This window comes from Cervus elaphus, chromosome 12 (assembly GCF_910594005.1).
Source record: "Cervus elaphus chromosome 12, mCerEla1.1, whole genome shotgun sequence".
NCBI classification, from domain to species: Eukaryota; Metazoa; Chordata; class Mammalia; order Artiodactyla; family Cervidae; genus Cervus; species Cervus elaphus.
Window position 1 is genome coordinate 36,479,029 of NC_057826.1, and position 16,141 is coordinate 36,495,169.

A 16,141-nucleotide genomic window follows, 5' to 3' on the forward strand; every position below is an offset into this window, starting at 1 on the left:
CAGAGTAATCCGGGAGAGGGTGCCCTCTAGTGAGTCCAGGGAAGAACCAACCAAAGCCAGCATCCTCCTGAGCTGCCCCAAGGGGATGGTAGCAGTGACCAGACAGGTCTTCCCAGCTCCCCACTCTTGCCACTGGCCCCCTGGGATCCCTCTCTGCTAAGTGGGCTCCGAAGAAATATTATTTTGGAGTTTATTCACTACTTTATTTATTCATCAAAGGAGTGGTGTCTGAGGGCCAAGCTATGTCAGCAAGGCATAAAGATGTAAACCCTGGGAATGTTTTAAGGTCCTTGGCAAATCCTACAATCTTATTTGGCAAATTTAGAACAGAGGCTCAGAGAGAATGCAGCACACTCAGTTAATATTAGATCTAAGACAAGAAGTTTGGTCTCTTCTCCCTTGCAGTACTTTCATTGTATTAGTGAAATCACACCAGCTGGGGCAGTAAAAGAAGAACAAAAGGGACCCAGGAAAAAGGAAATCAAAGACATGCAGAAGGATAAGAGGGACCATAGGAGAATCCATTGTAACCCCGCACACACATATGTCATTATGTGGGTGAAGCTGGGTCTCAGTAAATGCCACTTTGAGGCAAAGTACCAGGGGAGAGCAGGGTTGCTGGGCAGAAACAGGTAATCTCTGCTTGATCTGGTTTATGGGCAGCCTCGATGTCTGCCTTAGGGCTTTATGTTTTGTTCCACTTTTACATCAATAGATAGAGCTTCTTTCCCTATTCCACTTTCAGATTGGGGCCGGGAACTGATACAACCCAGCCTGTTGGCAGTTCTGGTGGTTTTGGGGGGGCGGTTCCAGAAAAGTCTGGAGCCATGTTGGAAGCCCAGGTGCCACCAGGGAAAGGAACGGTTCTGGTTACAGGGCACAGTCAGGCTCCTCGCAGGGGGCCTCGGAGGAAGCCTCTGACAGAGGGATGTCCTGGGGCTCGGGACTCTCAGTGATGGACCGGTAGCGAGGGCTCAGGAGTCCCCCTTCCTCGGGATCCAACTCCAGCACAGGGTCCTCCCCCACACTCTGGCTGAAGAAAGCCTTCAGCCTGTGGGGCTGCATCCTGTGAGCCACCACCATGGCCAGACCCAGCAGCACACACAGCAGTCCTGGTGATGAAGCAACAGGTATCCCACCTCAGTGATAGGAACACGCTCCCAAGGACGTCTTTTCCTAAGAGCATTAGGCCCCTCCTGAGGGAGGCCTAGTGTCTCTGCTTCAGGGCCACTTGTGCTCCACGAGATGATCAGTATCAGATCATATGGCTGTTATGGGTCTGTTGTCCTGAGTTTTTGGACTCTCAACCCAGTGTTCCTTCAGTTACATCCCAGGGTAGAGAGAGAAAACTCTGAAAACCAAGCAGCACTGGGAGGAGGGCAGGACACACAGGAGGAGGCATAGAAAATGGCTTAAGGGGGCAGACACAGTAGGACAGGAGAAGAGAAGAAAACTGCGGGGCAATTGAAGACTCTCTGAGACAGGGACAGAGGAGTGTTCTAGGAATGGGGACACAGGGAAAAGTGTTTTGGGGAAGAGGGAGGGGTCATGAGGTCAGAAGATTTAGGGAAAAGCTGGGTGGAGAGAGAGTTAGGGGATAAGGGATATGACAAAGACAGATACATACAAATACAAGGAAGGGAAGCCTGGGGATAAGGAATCTTAGGGGAGGGGCTCTAAAGAGGGGAAAGGCATCCTTCATCCCCAGAGACAGACCCTCAACCCCATGGATCTTCTGGGCCCTGGCCCTGAGTCCCCCACTGCCTGTCCCAAGGCTGGGCCTCACCTGTGGTCAACATAATCCAGTAGGCAGGCCCACGGTGAGTATGCAGCGTGGCGGCACCCAGGCGCAGGGGACAGGGCGGGGTGAGGGATGTGGCCGTGGAGAAGAAGAGCAGTCCCAACAGCTGGAAAAGGCCCGTGGCCAGCAGCATGTGGCCACCGTAGACCAGCACAGGCATGGACAGCATCACATTGGCCAGCAGCCAGCAGAGGAATGCCACCCTGGAGAGCCAGCACCTGGTGAAGGCTGGTACCTCTGCCTCATTTGGGGCAAAGTTCTACCTGGAGGGGCTGAGGTGGAGGCTCGGGGACCCAAGGATACCCCAAAGAGGTGAAGTGGGGATTCCTGCCTGTGGGCTTCCCAACCAAGTACTGTGGTCACCGGCACCAGACTGTCTCACTAGGGATCTCCACGTGAGCGGAGGAGAGATGGGTGGAAGCCCCATTCCTGAGTCTAGGCCAGCAGGGCCTCTGGCCACGCTCACCACAGCATAGCCGAGGTGTAGTGTCCCGCCAGGCGGTACTGGCCATGCAGGCCACAGGGGCTGTGTGGGGTGAACTTCTCGGCCAGGTAGAGCAGGGGGTCTGGCAGCCCCTTCTCCAGTGCGTTGGCATACTCCTCAGCGTAGTTCTCCCCCAGGCTCCAGGTGAATTCCTCGTTGTAATCAATGGTCTCGTTCAGCTGCTGCACTGGGGTCCCTGGGGAAGAGGGCAGCTATGCTCAGCAGGGACCCAAGGGCCAGAGTGGAGATGTACCTGGGAAGCAGCTTATCATGCTGGACAGAGGGCCAGGCTCTGGTCTCCAGTGAGAGAAGGCAGTTTCCAAGGCCTGAGAATTTCCCTTCCTACCACCCCACATACTATCGCTCTTCAGACCACTCTGAGCATAGCTCCCAAAGATACAGAACCATGCCTTGCCCTCCCTCACAGATAAAAGCCCTCCCTCACCTGTGAGTGTGATGTTGACGCCTCCCAGCCCAATCTGCAGCCCAACGTTGGCGCTGATCCACCGGGAACTGAAGGCCTTGTAGGACGTGTTGGTGCTCACCTGGCCCACAGACCACTCAGAACTGAAATTCACGGCTGGGTTGGGGAGTTGGATATATAAGAACTCAGGGAGGCCTGGGCATTGCTGGGTTAGAGCCAGGGGGAAAGCACCAAGGGGACTGACCATGTCTGTTTTGCTCATAATTGTGTATCCATTAACCAGGGTAAGGCCTGGCTCATAGTAAGTTTGCCAGCAACATGTTTGACATGAATAAATGGGGGTGGGGTGGGATTTCTCTGGTGGCACAGTGGTAAAGAAGCTGCCTACCAATGCAGGAGATACAAGTTCAATCCCTGGTCCAGGAAGATCCCACGTGCCTCAGAGCAACAAAGCCCATGCGCCACAACTACTGAGCCTGTGCTCCGCAACAAGAGAAGCCACTGCAATAAGAAGCCCATGCACTGCAACTAGAGAGTAGCCCCTGCTCACCACAAACTAAAGAAAAAGTCCGTGCAGCAATGAAGATCCAGCACAGCCCAAAATAAAAAATTTTAAAAATTAATAAAAGGATCAGAATCCAATATCTCCCTCCTCTGGTTATACTCCTCTTACCCCTCCCCTCACTTCCCCCCATTTAGGGAGAGCTACTCAAGCAGCTGGGGGAGGAAACACTAACATAATAAACAGTTCTGGGCAAACACAGGGAGCTTCAACACAGATATTTTCTGTTTCCTGTTGCCTAATCCCCAAAGCGAAGCAAGCAGCCCTCCACCATTCTTTCCCTCCAGCCTCCAGAGACCCGCTCCCCACAGGCATTCATTTGACCTGCTTTCCGCTGAATAAAAATGTTCAGAAGGTTGGAGAGAGACATGGAGGAGGCTTGCACCTCTCAGGGAAAGGGTAGACATGAGGGAGTAAGTCCAGGGTGAGGGAGATGTGGGCAGGGAGGTCTAGAAGTCCACCCTGAAGCAAAGGCTGCTGTGGGGACACCCCAATGGGAGAGACAGGATGGAGGAGCCACCCAAGTCAGCTGCCCTTCACACTCACCGAGGATCACAGCTCCAATGAATAAGCTGGTCACTACCCGCAGCATCCAGAACAGCCTCTGTGTCACAGGGAGGGAGTGGTGGCTCACGATGCCGCACCCTCCTTCCAAATCCACCCCTTCTCTTTCCAGACCTGGGGAGGGTGCTTGCTCTAAAGCTGAGGTCACTCAGTCAACTGAGATCAAAGTGCCTGGCCCAGAACAGGTACTCAGTAATTATCTGTCAGGGAGTGGGGAGCTCTCTGCTGGGAGGGTGGCTGATGTTTTCTCAGGACTAGACTCTCCTGAATCTGATTGTAACTGGGGAGTCTGGACCCCTCCTTTCAAGGTCAAGGTCTCTCTGGGGCTGGGGTCTGCAGGGTTTGTTTTGTTTCTCACCATCTTGCCCCGAATGCCTGGCAGGATGATAATGAAGGTGGCCAGTGAAGTCAGAAAGATGGCGACGATGACGGCCAATGTGGTGTTCGTTGGGAAGGTCGGCTTGGGCCCAGCATAGAAGGGGAATGTGTGTCCAAAAGCAGCCATTTTGGGTTGTTCGGGGGAGGCGGAGGCTCTACAACAACGATAGGTGTTCACTGAGTGCCCTGTCTGAGCCAGGCACTGCTCCTGGTGCTGAAGATGCAGCAGACAGTACACCAGATCCCTCTTCTCTGGCGCTCACCAGATGCCACGGTTACCGCCATTCCACTATCCCTCAGCCATCCTTAGCTGTGAGAGAATAAAGGTCTTGGCAATCAGTCTCTGTCACCCCATGCTCCCTTCCTAATCCCCAGGTCCCCTAAATCAGTGCCACCGCTACCCTCAAGGCTTCGCTGCTTCCTCTGGGACTGTCTTAAGAAATATAATTCTCTTTTATCTCCCTCAGGCCTCCAGCACAAGCAGACAGATCACAGAACATAAAAAGAGCTGTATTTACTGTCAAGGTAAGGCATAAGGCTGAAAGATGGTACAGATTACAAAAAGGTCGGCTTTCCTCCTCAGTCCCCAAAGGAACAAAGGCCAGAGCGCTCTGCTAAGTGTATGTAATTCAGCTACATCACCAGCCGGCCGATTCCCAGACCTGGCCTGGCCCTCTGGTCTGAGCAGCTCTCTTGAGCACCCTGGCTCCTGCACTGGTAACTGGAGAACAGCCGAGCTGAACTAGTGCGCCTAGGTGAGCACTGAAGGAGCCCACCTTCCACTAGGCACAGTGCCAGGACCACACATCCTTCCACCCACACATCATCAGCGGCTCTCCTCCTTGATTTAAATTCCCAGGCTTCCTTTCGGCTCAAGCCCTGGCTTAGCTCTTTTCTGTCTGTTCCCTGGTCTCAGAGCTATTTGGCTCTAGTTTGTCCGTTTGCAGACAAAATACTGGGAAAATGGTACCTGAATCAACTGTGTCTTGTGAAATCCAGATGGAATGGATGCTGTTATTTTATGTATCACAAAGAAAGAAAGAGAAAAAAACCACTGCCAATTAAGCCATGACAGCCAGGACATCCCTGGCGATTCAGTGGTTAAGACTCTGTGCTTGCATTGCAGGGGGCACAGGTTCGATCCCTGGTCAGGGAACTAAGATCCTATACGCTGTGCAGTGCAGCAAACAAACAAACAAATAAACTATGACAGCCATTGTTGGTAAGACACATCTGAATTTCAGACATGTCAACACGTGGAAAAAAAAAAAATGCATCTTATGATCAAGGAACCCAGCTCTGCTCATTTCCCTGTGTATGATTTGTACTGGGGCCTTAGTACCCAGGAGGCTCCATAATTTGTAGTTTGACCAGGCAGTGTCTTGTTAAGTTATGCAATGGAAGGATAAGTTTAGGAGTTTAGAAGCTCCGTGTTTGAATTCTGCCTTTGCCTCTTGCAAGTTACTTGACCTCAACAGGGACTTGATATTATTTTAAAAACTGGGATGATGATAATGTTAACTTCATAGGGTCATTGTGAATATGAAACTAGATTGTGTCTATAAAGTGTTAAGAATAGTACCTGGAACAGAATAATACTGATAAATAGAAGCTAGTAGATTGGGAAGGAGGGGGTGCATTTCATTACTCCCTGTTTGTCTCTTTCGACAATCCTTACAGGGAACCCTGGGCTGGAATCAGTTCTGGGTCTAGTTCCAATTCTTTACTGACTGATTTTATAACTAGACAGGCAAACGAAAACCTTCTCTGTTTCTTAGCTTCCTCATCTGCAATTGGTTATGGTATCTCCATGACCCATTCTAGTTCTAAATTTTGTGGCTCCCAGACTCTCCCTCTCCTTCTAGGCTGGTCACCTCCTGGTGCTATCTATGGGAGGAAGCATGGTATCAGGCAAAGAGACAATTTAACATTCAGTCCTCTCTTTGGGGCAAGTCGAATAACCTCTGCCTCAGTTTTAACATGAAGTTTTGCTTTTTCTCTGAACTCTTCAACTCTCCCATTCCAGAGGAATGGAATCTTTTCTTCTTAGGCTCTGACCCCAATCCTGCCCACCTTCACCACCACCTATCTCATCAGTTATCCCCCATTCTCTTGGTGATTTTGCAGCTCCTCTTTCTCTGCCAGCTCTTTCTCTCAAGAACATTCTTTAATTTCTCCCATTTTTAAGAACACAGAAGGATCTCTTTCTGTTGAACTTTTGGGTCCCTTCCAGCTACTACCTAGTCCCATGTTCTCCCTTTCACAGCCAGGCTTTTGGGAAGAACAGTCTCTGTGTGTGCCCACTGCCTTATCTCCTCAGTCCAGTGGATCTGGCTTCTCTCTAACCCCAGCTTCTCCATTAGGTTGTGTGCATGTGTGCTCAGAGCTCAGACACTCAGTCATGCCTGATTCTTTGTGACCCCATGGACTATAGCCCACCAGGCTTCTCCGCCCATGGAATTTCTTAGTCAGGAAATACGGAATACTGAAGCAGGTTGTCATTCCCTTCTCCAGGGGATCTTCCCTACCCAGGGATTGAACCTGAGTCTTCTGTGTCTCCTCCACTGGCAGGTGTATTCTTTACCACGGAGCCACTTGGGGATCCTTCCCCATTAGATCACCAAGTGCTAAATTTAAAGGGAAACTCACTTTTCATCCTTCTTGCCCTTCCTGTGGTAATTTCTCTTTCTTCTGACTTCCTCCCTGGGCCTCCACAACACCATGTTCTCCTAGGTCTCCTGCCTCTGGCCAGCCCTTTCGTGGCCCCTTTGCTAGCTCTTTCTCCCCTCTTAAACAGTCATGCTCCCCAGGATTCTGCCTTGGCTCTCTTCTTCTAGTAACTCTTCATGATTTTCTAGGCAAGTTCATCCCTTCATGGCCGATGCTTCTCAGATCTGTCTCCACACAGACTTCCTACTTGGGCTCTAAACACAAAAGGGCCAGCTACCCTGTGGATGTTTTCACTTGGCTGTTCCATGGATGCCTCAGATTTAACAGGTCCCAAACTGAATTCAGTGTCTCCACTCTGCTTTTTATTCTGTTCTCTTTGTCTTTTCAGTGGCATCACCATCTCATCAATCAAATAAGCCAGAGACCTGGATCATTTTACCTCTTAACTATTTCTTGAAACCATCCATGTATTTCCTTCCCTACTACTGCCTCTGCCCTAATTCTGCCTCATCCTATCTGGCCTGGTGCCAGGACAGTTTTTCTAACAAGCAAATATAATCATTTTATTTCTTTGCTCTGCGTTAAATCTAATCTTCTCACCATCATATGCAAAGTCCTTTGTGGTCCAGTCCCACCTATACTTCCATCTCCATCTTTTGTGCAGCCTAATCTCTAGCCATTCTAAACTACTGGCATCTCCCTGAATCTGACATGCTCTTTCAAGCCTTCATGCCTTTGTATATGCTATTTCCTATGTCTGGAATGCTCTTGCTGTCTTGGCAAACTCTTTCATTTTTCAAGTCTCAGCTCGTGTTACCTCCTCTGTGAAGTTTCCTGACGTCATCAGGCCAGTGTAGATGTTCCCACCCTTAATGTTCTGATTGCATTTTGAACATACCTCCACAATCACAGTAATCACACTGCACTCTGTTTGAACCTCTAGAACCCATTAGCTTCTAATCTCCTAAAGGGCAAGGGCTTTGTCTTTCCATCTTTGCATCAGGGGATAAACTTACTAATGCAGCATGTACTTGCTAACCAGTCTGTGGATGGAATGAATGAATGTATGAGTGTATCCCTCTCCCAGCAGGTGGCATCTTCTGTTTCACACACAAGAGGGAGCTATGCTTCCTCACTGTCGTCTACTGTACTCAGTCAACAGTATCACCTACATTGAGGCTAAAGATTGGACAGGAATGAATTTGACCCATGCTGTCAATTTTTAGTGCTTCACAAAATTTTTAGAAAGCCTCTTCTGATAGTTCGGGTCTCCAAAGCATGAATGTTCATGTTTAATTGAATCTGAAACATACATTTCAACTCCAGCTAAAGGTAAGTAAGAATTTGAGGATTAAATTATTTTGTAAAATATGTGATGGTGATACTTTATTAATATTTTATAACAGATATTTATTGGTCTAAGACTTTTTTAACTTATGACACCTAGACTGAAGCTGTTACAGTTTTGATGGAAAACTATACTTTTAAGGAAATGCTATAAAATGTAGACTATCTTGGTTAATAAGATAGGAAGATAAAGCAAGTTTGAATACATAGTAGTCAAATAAGAGTACATCTTGTATGTTGGAATTTCAAAACCAATATTTGCAATATAAAGAAATGATGATGCAATGTATTTTGATTAGGGTCATGTATTAGCATTATTCCTGCATTTATTTCAAAGTGAAGTGAAAGTGAAGTCTCTCAGACTTTGCGACCCCATGGCTTGTAGCCTGCCAGGCTCCTCCATCCATGGGATTTTCCAGGCAAGAGTCCTGGAGTGGGTTGTCATTTCCTTCTCCAATTTATTTCAAAGGGAGGTTATAAGGGAGGTTATAAAATATTTTATAAGAATGGCTCATCCCTATTAACATTGTACTTCAAAGTAACACTAACAATAGGGTTTCTGGATCAAGTATAGAAGAACAACACTAATTTATTTCCAATTCTCCAAAATATTTATTAGAGATGACTAAAACAAAAAGACAGTTGGTGAATAAAACTTGCCTTGTTTAGTTCCTTCTGGTTCAGTTTAGTGAATTAGGTCTTCTTTAATCTACATCACTCAATTTAAAGTTAATTTTTTATAACCCTGATCCTAATTTGGCTTTAATCATTAACTTAATAGGCCTCCTGCATAAAAAGGTGGGACTGAAATGAAAAGTCCTGACACCCAACAATCCTGCTTTTTCCTACGAAGTTTGTGGTTTCCCTTGGGGACATCTTCCTTCTTGGCTTGCCAAGGAGTATCTGACAGTAGAATTTTGTCTAGAAAAATCTCATGTCAATCTTTAACCTGCCACTTCTCCCCTAGCCGACTACCAGATTGTTATACTGATATATATATATATATATATATTACTATAAATAAGCACAAGAAAGATACAGGTACAGGCTTTCCAGGTGGCTCCATGGTAAAGAATCTGCCTGCCAATTCAAGAGACACAGGAGACTCAGTTTCCATCTCTGGGTCGGGAAGATCCCCTGGAGGAGAAAATGACAACCCACTCCAGTATTCTTGCCTGGAAAATTTCATGGACAGAGGAGCCTGGAGGGCTACAGTCCACTGGGTCACAAAGAGTTGGACACGACTGAGCGACTGAGCATGCATGCACGCATGGTCAGATATACACCTACAGGTTCATATAAATAGAAATACAGACAAAAGGAAGGAGTTCCCAGTACCATAAACACCTAGACACAAAAATCTTGCATCAGAGGCCCCTGTGACTAAGTTGAGGTGTTTTCTCACTGGGTGGGCCAATTTCCACATTCTGGGGTTGTTCTTTTCTCCTTTGCCACCTGGCCTGAGAGGTAAGGCATACCTTTCCTCTTAAAATACTGAAGTATTTCTCATGCTCAGTTGCAATTCAGATACAGAGTACCCATTCCTTACCTACCACAGGATAGAGTGGAGTTCCTCTGTGTGTGATTAGGGGTGGCCGAGAAATAAAGCTACAGTCTTCAAAGAAATACAGCCTAGTGCAAGCTCCAGACTTCTGCATTCAAGGTTCTTCTGTACATTCTTAATGTTCTGTGCCCTCTCAGGGATTTCTTTCTGAAGTTTTTCTCTGATTGCCTCCTGCTTCTTCTGGAACCGGTAAAGATGACCAATTCTCTACAAAGGGAGTGTGGGTGACTTACCTGGAGTTGTCAAGTACTCTGACTAGTGATACCAGTTGCTAGAATGTGATGGTTTATTTCTGTTTGGGGTGGACCCCACTCAAAGTTCACAGCTCTGGACGGCTTAAAGGACCCTGTCCAGAATTCCTGTCCCAGTCTTTTTCTTCAAGAGGGTGTGTGGGCACGCGTACGTGTGCTTTTGCACCAAAGAAGGCCTTTAAGTGGAGAAATAGAACAAGATCTGAAAAGTGGGTTGGGGCAGGAATCCTTAAAAAGGGCTGAGGTGGTTAAGGAGCCCAGGGGTGCTGAATCTTGCCAGCCGAATTACCTAGACTCCAGTTAAGCCGAGGTAAGGATTCTACATCTGTAAACCTCGTGGCCTTAGTTAAGTTTCTTGTTTTGTTTGTTCTTTGCCTCTTAGTTTCTCCCAGTACTTGGAACTCCCACTTGATCTGAACCTGGGCGGATGTGGGAAGTGCGCCTCTAGGGGCCGGGGCGGGGACAGCACTTCAAGGCCCTCTTCGACACCCACCCGGGCCGCACAGACCGCAGCAGTATACCCGCCACTTAAACCCGGACTGCTGTTTCCTACCTTTGCCTCTTCGAAACAGTGCGTGCCTGGCAGCCGGCGCCGCTCGCCTCTTCGTGGTGCAACCTCACATGAAGCGCTCCCAGGGATGGGATAAAGAAGAAACCAGGTCCGGACGCCCGGTCACCAAAAGCGCACGCCCTTTCTCTTGGCGGGGCTCTCTTGCATCCCCCACTCTTCTCCTACTGCATTTAAGTAGGCTATGACCGGACGAACCAGGTCCGGGATGCTTTCCCGCCGTCTCGCCCCTCCCCGCTCCAAGTAGCTCTCAACCTTCTCGGACCGCACCCGAGTCTGCGGCGCTGCGCCCGCCCCCACCCAGCCTGCGACTGAAAAGGGACGGGTGCGCGAAAACGGTCCACTCCGCAGCCAGCCCTCCGACTCCTCCTTCCCCTCGCCCCTGGCACACAGCCCGGGACAGTTCTAGCACAAACCCAGCGATGCAATCCCGGGTCCAGAGGAGCGCGGACGGGGCTCGAGGGCAGTGAGACCCCCGAGATCTCACGACGAACTCCGGGTGGTGGATGTTACCACGGACTCTTAAAAGGTCTTAGGACGCATGCCTTGCTCGAACGCCTAGTCTGGTTCTGCGGGCGTTGACCGGTCCTCTTGGTCTTAGAGCCCATATCCGCCCGCGTGGAGAGGATTGGGCAGCGTCTCCCCTGTCCCTTCGCACCCTGTCCCCTCGTCGGCCCTCTCCCATCCCCAGCAGACCTTTTAGAAGCCGACTCGCTCTTTTCTCCGCCCACGTGGCCTCGCCACTGACCGGACGTCTACCCCATCTGAGTCGGGCGAGCCCGTGCAGTCTCCCCTTGCGCGCCCGGGTCTCCTCGGAGCACCTCGGCGGGTCCTGGCACTGCACCCCGCCCCGCCCCGCCTTAGAACTAGGACGCGCAGTCCCCTCTTCACCCCCAGCCCTGCCCGTCCCCGCGCAGAGAGGGAGAAGGCGCCGGACCCAGCGCGCGTCGCCGGCCCAGCAGCGAGCCTGGCGGGAGCCAAGCAGCAGTCAGCGCTCGAGAGACGCCGCGGCCGCAGGTCAGACCCAGGAGGGCTCGCGCGTGTACGGGCGCTCAGGGGAAGGTGACTGTGGTGACACCGCCACGCTTTTCTGAGGGAAGGGGAATTCCAGCTTTGGCCCCAATGAGCCTCCATTCTTAACCCGAGGCTAAAATGAGCCTGTGAAGACCTATCCTCCTCGGCTTGAGGAGACTGGGTTTTTCGGGAACTGGGAATGTTGGGTGGCCTAGTTCGCTTGGACATAGGGGCTGTCTTTGGAGCGCCTCCTGGTGCCACTGCATCATGTCAGGGAGAGAACTTGGGGCTTTTAGAGTCCAGGCTTTCCCCTTTTGCCCACCCTTGGGGCCAAGATGGAATGCCTATGGCCTTGACTCATCTTTCCCCTACCCCAGGGAACTCACCGCTCTGGGACTCTGGGTCTGAAAAGCAGCCATGTGGGGAAAGAACCCGGCACCTGTGTTCTCTTCTGGTACTATCACTGCCTGGGGCTTCACTGCCCTGTCATGAGGCTCTGCTTTCCTTTCAAGGTTGTTGGGAAGTAAATGGTTGTGGCTACCCACCCTGAAGAAGTGGTTATGAAGCATGTCCACTTTGCCCTTCAGGTAGCCTGGCCTGGCCTGAAAGCTCACTGCATGCTTTTTTTTTTTTTTTTTTAACTGGTTGAGTGGTACACTGGTGACTGAGGGAAAGGGACAAGACATCCTAGATCAGGGAAGGAGCACTGTGGTCACTTCAGCAGGGCCGCCTTTTGGCTTTAACTATTCAAAGCCCTTCACTGGGGGTGGAGAGAGTGGCATGCTGAGCTTTTGAATTATGAGTGGGCCTAGTTTTTGTTTGTTTGTTTAATCTCCAGATTGCCTTTAGGAGGTCTTCTCTGGCCTTGCACCTCTCAAGGGTCCCAGCCTGAGTCCCCTGCTGCCTCAGTTTCCCCATCATTCCTGGGTGATTTGCTGGTCTGAGAGAGAGAGAGAAAGCAGGAAGCCAGCACCAAACACATGAGCACCTGTGGCTACATCCCTTCTGTGTCTGCCCAGAGAAGCCAAGCTCCAGCCTACCCTCTCTATATCACATTTACGTAACACTTGTCAATTTTCTTGCCTTGAATTCAACCTCATTCTCACATTTGATTCTGGTGACCAGTCTAGGAGGTAGACAGTTTAGGCTTGTATATTCTCATAGCCAGAAGAGGAAACCAAGGTCCAGAGCAGATAAGTGACCTGCCTAAGATCACACTACTGGACTGGCTGCTGCACAGCATCCTGGCCTCAACCCAGTGTTCTGGCCGTCAAACAAGACTGTGTCCAGGGAACACATACTATGGGAAGATGAGTCAAAGCAAGGTTTCCCAGGATTTCCCAGGTGGTCCAGTGGTTAAGACTCTGCACTTTCACTGCAAGGGGCATCAGTTCGATCCCTGGTCAAGAAGCTAGAATTCCGCCGAGTGCTGTGTGGCATAGACCAAAAAAAAAAAAAAAAAGCAAGGTTTCCAATTAATCTTCAAAAGTAAAGTAAGTCCAGGAAGGCAGAGGTTTCTGTCTGCTTTATCACTTAATCTCCAGTGCCTAGGTCAGTGCCCACCATGTAGTGGGTGCTTATCAAGTGTTCGTTGAATGAATGAAAGATTCCTGGGAGAGAGTGAGTCTCCTGCCATTTGCTATACACTCTGGCCTTGGCCCACTTCCATGCCTTGATCTCGAGGGGCTTCCAGAGACCCCGACTCTCCTGAACTGCTGGAGCTCATTTTCTCCATCCTTTGTCTTTTTTCTAGGGTCTCCATTTTAGGGTGTTCTAACACCTGAGCCCTATTAACATTTTCATCATGAGCTTCCGCTTTGCTCTGGCATGGACACTCCTAGTTGGACCATGGATGCCCATGGGTAAGTACAGACTAGAGAAGCATGGCTAGGAGCAGAGGAATCCAGGATTCTCCAGGATCCTCCAAGGACAGAAACTGAGTCATTTTTCACCTTTGTATCCCCAGTCCCTAGCTAACACAGCACCCTGCACATGGTGAGTGCTCATTTCAAGCCTTTTGATTAGACGAATGGTAATGGAATGAAAAATTCCTCCACACACACACTAGAGAGCCATCAACTGCTGTGTCAGTACTTCCTATTGTATTCCGTACAATCTGGGGGCCCTTTCTCTCTCCACTATCTTTTCTTGTTCTTCATAAAGTCAGGACCCCTGACACCTCATAGAGGAAATGACTGATTACACGCACAAAACAAAAAAAGAATCTTGGATTCGGGTTGGATCCAAAGCTGAAGCGAAGTCACCAGTGTCTTAAAACAATATGATAAAAACAAAACCCAGTAAGATCTGGGAGTTCCCTGGTGGCCTAGTGGTTAGGATTCCTGGCTTTCACTGTCATTGCCTGGGTTCAGTCCCTGGTCAGGAAATTGAGATCCTGCAAGTTTTGGTGTGCAGCCAAAAAAAAAAAAAAGACACCAGCCCAATAAGTTCCATAAGAGTTTCATCTTGTTACTTCAGCTTTGGACAGCCTCTTACTAGAATCTGAGGCCATTCTCTGTAGTCTGGGTCTCTGCAGAGAAAAGTGGCCTTAAGGTGCCACAAATTAGGTGTAAAAGAGCAAGTCCCTGATCATCAGGGGTAGGAGATGCAAGAAGAGAAAGCAGGGAAAGTTTGTGGAATGATCAGTCTTGGCTGGAGGCCATAGGATGGTGAGACAGCCCCTGCAGCTTCTCCCTTGCCAAAGCTGCTCGCAGTCCCATTCCTCCCAGTCCTCTCCTTCCCTGGGCATTGGATTTTTCCATTTTTCCCCCCAGCTCTTGCCTCTTATTCCCAGAGGCATTCTCCTCCATGCCCTACCCAAGAGGCGGCCTCCTTGTTCTGCCATTGGCTCATCATATTTTAGAAATCACATGTGTGTGGCCGCCCTAATTCCTGCCCCAAGTCCTGGTTCCTTAGTTGAATTCTTTGCTCAAACATCACGGCCTGAGTCATCTTCCATCTCAGATCCACTGGTGAGTTTATGTGTATAAGTGTGTTGATGCGCAAGCTCTGCGGTCATGGGGTAGGAAGGTAGCTCTGAGATCCTGTCCTTGGTCTGAGTGGAACGACAACTAGAGGAATGGGTCTCTCTCTGGCTGATGAGAGTCCTTTTCTTTGCTCTGTTCTCTGAGGTGAGCAGAGAGGGAGCCTAAGCCCTGTAACCTCCTAGTCTAAGGAAAGGAATCTGGCTGGTCATCTGATTTACTGACCAGAAGCATCCTTGCTCCACATCTACGCTCTTCCTTCTGCCCCCACTGCCTGAGTTCTTCCCTCAACAGCTGAGCGCTTCCTCCTAGGTCCTAGTTTTTGGAGAATAAAATAGAATCAGTAGGAGGAATTATGTGGGGAACATAATGAGGAGGCAGCAAGGTTATCCACATGACCAGTCAGTCCCTGATCCCACCCAAGAAACTGGGAAAAAGACCTGAGTAGCAACAGGCCCCAAAGCCACAGCCCCATGCCTCACACCCTTACTCTGAGCTCTGCTTAACGGGACAGGGCCAAGCCCCCTCCATTCTGCCCCTGCCCACAGGTGAGTCACAGAATGACGTCCTTCCCTGGGTGGAAGAGTGGCTGACTCTTGCACTGTGTGATGTTTTAAGGCTAGGAAGAGTTTCTGTCCCCAGGGAGCTGAGGTGTGAGGGCAGTAGAAGATTCCTGCCTCCCTTGCCCCATCACCACTGCCCTCCTCCACCCTCTTCCTCTCTGAGGCCATTTTTCAGTACACACCAGTTATACAACTTTAGTGCTCCCTGCCATATTTTCCCACTGAGCAGCTTAAAGATTGGGCTTGAATTTGGACATCACTTTGCCCTGGGTGATCTCCCTCTGCACCCTTCCTCCTGCACTGTGCTGGGCGTCCACTTTCAGCTGCTCCAAGTGCCAGGCCCCCTGGACCCATACCCAGGCTGTCCTCTTGTGCACTGACTTGCTCAGCTGCCCCTTCCCTCTGTTCTCACACAGGATCTCAGAACTCCATTTCATGGGAGGTGCAGCGATTTGATGGGTGGTACAACAACCTCATGGAGCACAGATGGGGCAGCAAAGGTAGGTGAGAGCCAAGTGGAGACCAGAGTCAGGATAGTAGTCACCACTAAGGGTCACGGGCTGGCTGGTACCCACAAAAGCTCCTTCATTCCTAAGCTCTTAGAATCTGTGGTTTGGAAGGAGCCTGGGAGAGGGGTCCGGGAGCCCCCTGAGAATTCGTCCTGTGCCTCCCTCTCCTCCTCTAGGCTCTCGGCTGCAGCGACTGGTCCCAGCCAGCTATGCAGATGGCGTGTACCAGCCCCTGGGAGAGCCTCACCTGCCCAACCCCCGGGCCCTGAGCAACGCCACCATGAGGGGCCCCGCAGGGCTGGCCTCGCTGCGAAACCGCACAGTGCTGGGGGTCTTCTTCGGTGAGGGCCTCAACCTCTGAGGAAGGGAGGTCTGCGGGGTCAGCTGAACACCTCTGTGTCTGACACCTCTATGACATCAGGGAGTGACAGAGAGTAGTGACGGAGGGTCTGAGAGAG

At 50.1% G+C, this 16,141-nt stretch overlaps 2 protein-coding genes across 3 annotated transcripts in view; one reads left to right on the plus strand and one right to left on the minus strand.

Moving 5' to 3' along the window:
• Positions 1 to 189: 189 nt before the first annotated feature.
• On the minus strand, positions 190 to 10,867 carry DUOXA1 (dual oxidase maturation factor 1). The gene is made up of 7 exons (XM_043920042.1): positions 10,599 to 10,867; positions 4,194 to 4,368; positions 3,818 to 3,875; positions 2,731 to 2,865; positions 2,268 to 2,481; positions 1,787 to 2,004; positions 190 to 1,112 (listed from the first exon to the last, which is right to left on the minus strand). Exons 2-7 carry the CDS (start codon positions 4,338 to 4,340, stop codon positions 871 to 873), a joined length of 1,014 nt encoding a protein of 337 aa, XP_043775977.1. The 5' UTR covers positions 4,341 to 4,368; positions 10,599 to 10,867; the 3' UTR covers positions 190 to 870.
• A 663-nt stretch (positions 10,868 to 11,530) lies between these two features.
• The window catches only part of DUOX1 (dual oxidase 1), a 33,036-nt gene continuing 28,425 nt past the window's right edge, over positions 11,531 to 16,141 (plus strand). For both annotated transcript variants that reach the window (XR_006343983.1, XM_043920037.1), the window contains exons 1-4: positions 11,531 to 11,630; positions 13,381 to 13,489; positions 15,591 to 15,674; positions 15,860 to 16,024. Coding sequence is in view for 1 of the 2 variants with exons in the window: in XM_043920037.1 (XP_043775972.1) it covers positions 13,432 to 13,489; positions 15,591 to 15,674; positions 15,860 to 16,024 (307 nt within the window). In the remaining variant the exon portion in view is untranslated. The remainder of the gene's footprint in view (positions 11,631 to 13,380; positions 13,490 to 15,590; positions 15,675 to 15,859; positions 16,025 to 16,141) is intronic.

What these genes read in the sequence shown, in the direction of transcription:
- DUOXA1 (XM_043920042.1), bottom strand. Translation starts at nt 4,340, where the DNA reads ATGGCTGCTTTTGGACACACATTCCCCTTCTATGCTGGGCCCAAGCCG. An exon ending in CGTCAACATCACACTCACAG is followed by an intron (nt 2,482 to 2,730) that starts GTGAGGGAGGGC and finishes CCTCTTCCCCAG; the next exon opens with GGACCCCAGTGCAGCAGCTG. An exon ending in TACACCTCGGCTATGCTGTG is followed by an intron (nt 2,005 to 2,267) that starts GTGAGCGTGGCC and finishes CTGGCTCTCCAG; the next exon opens with GGTGGCATTCCTCTGCTGGC.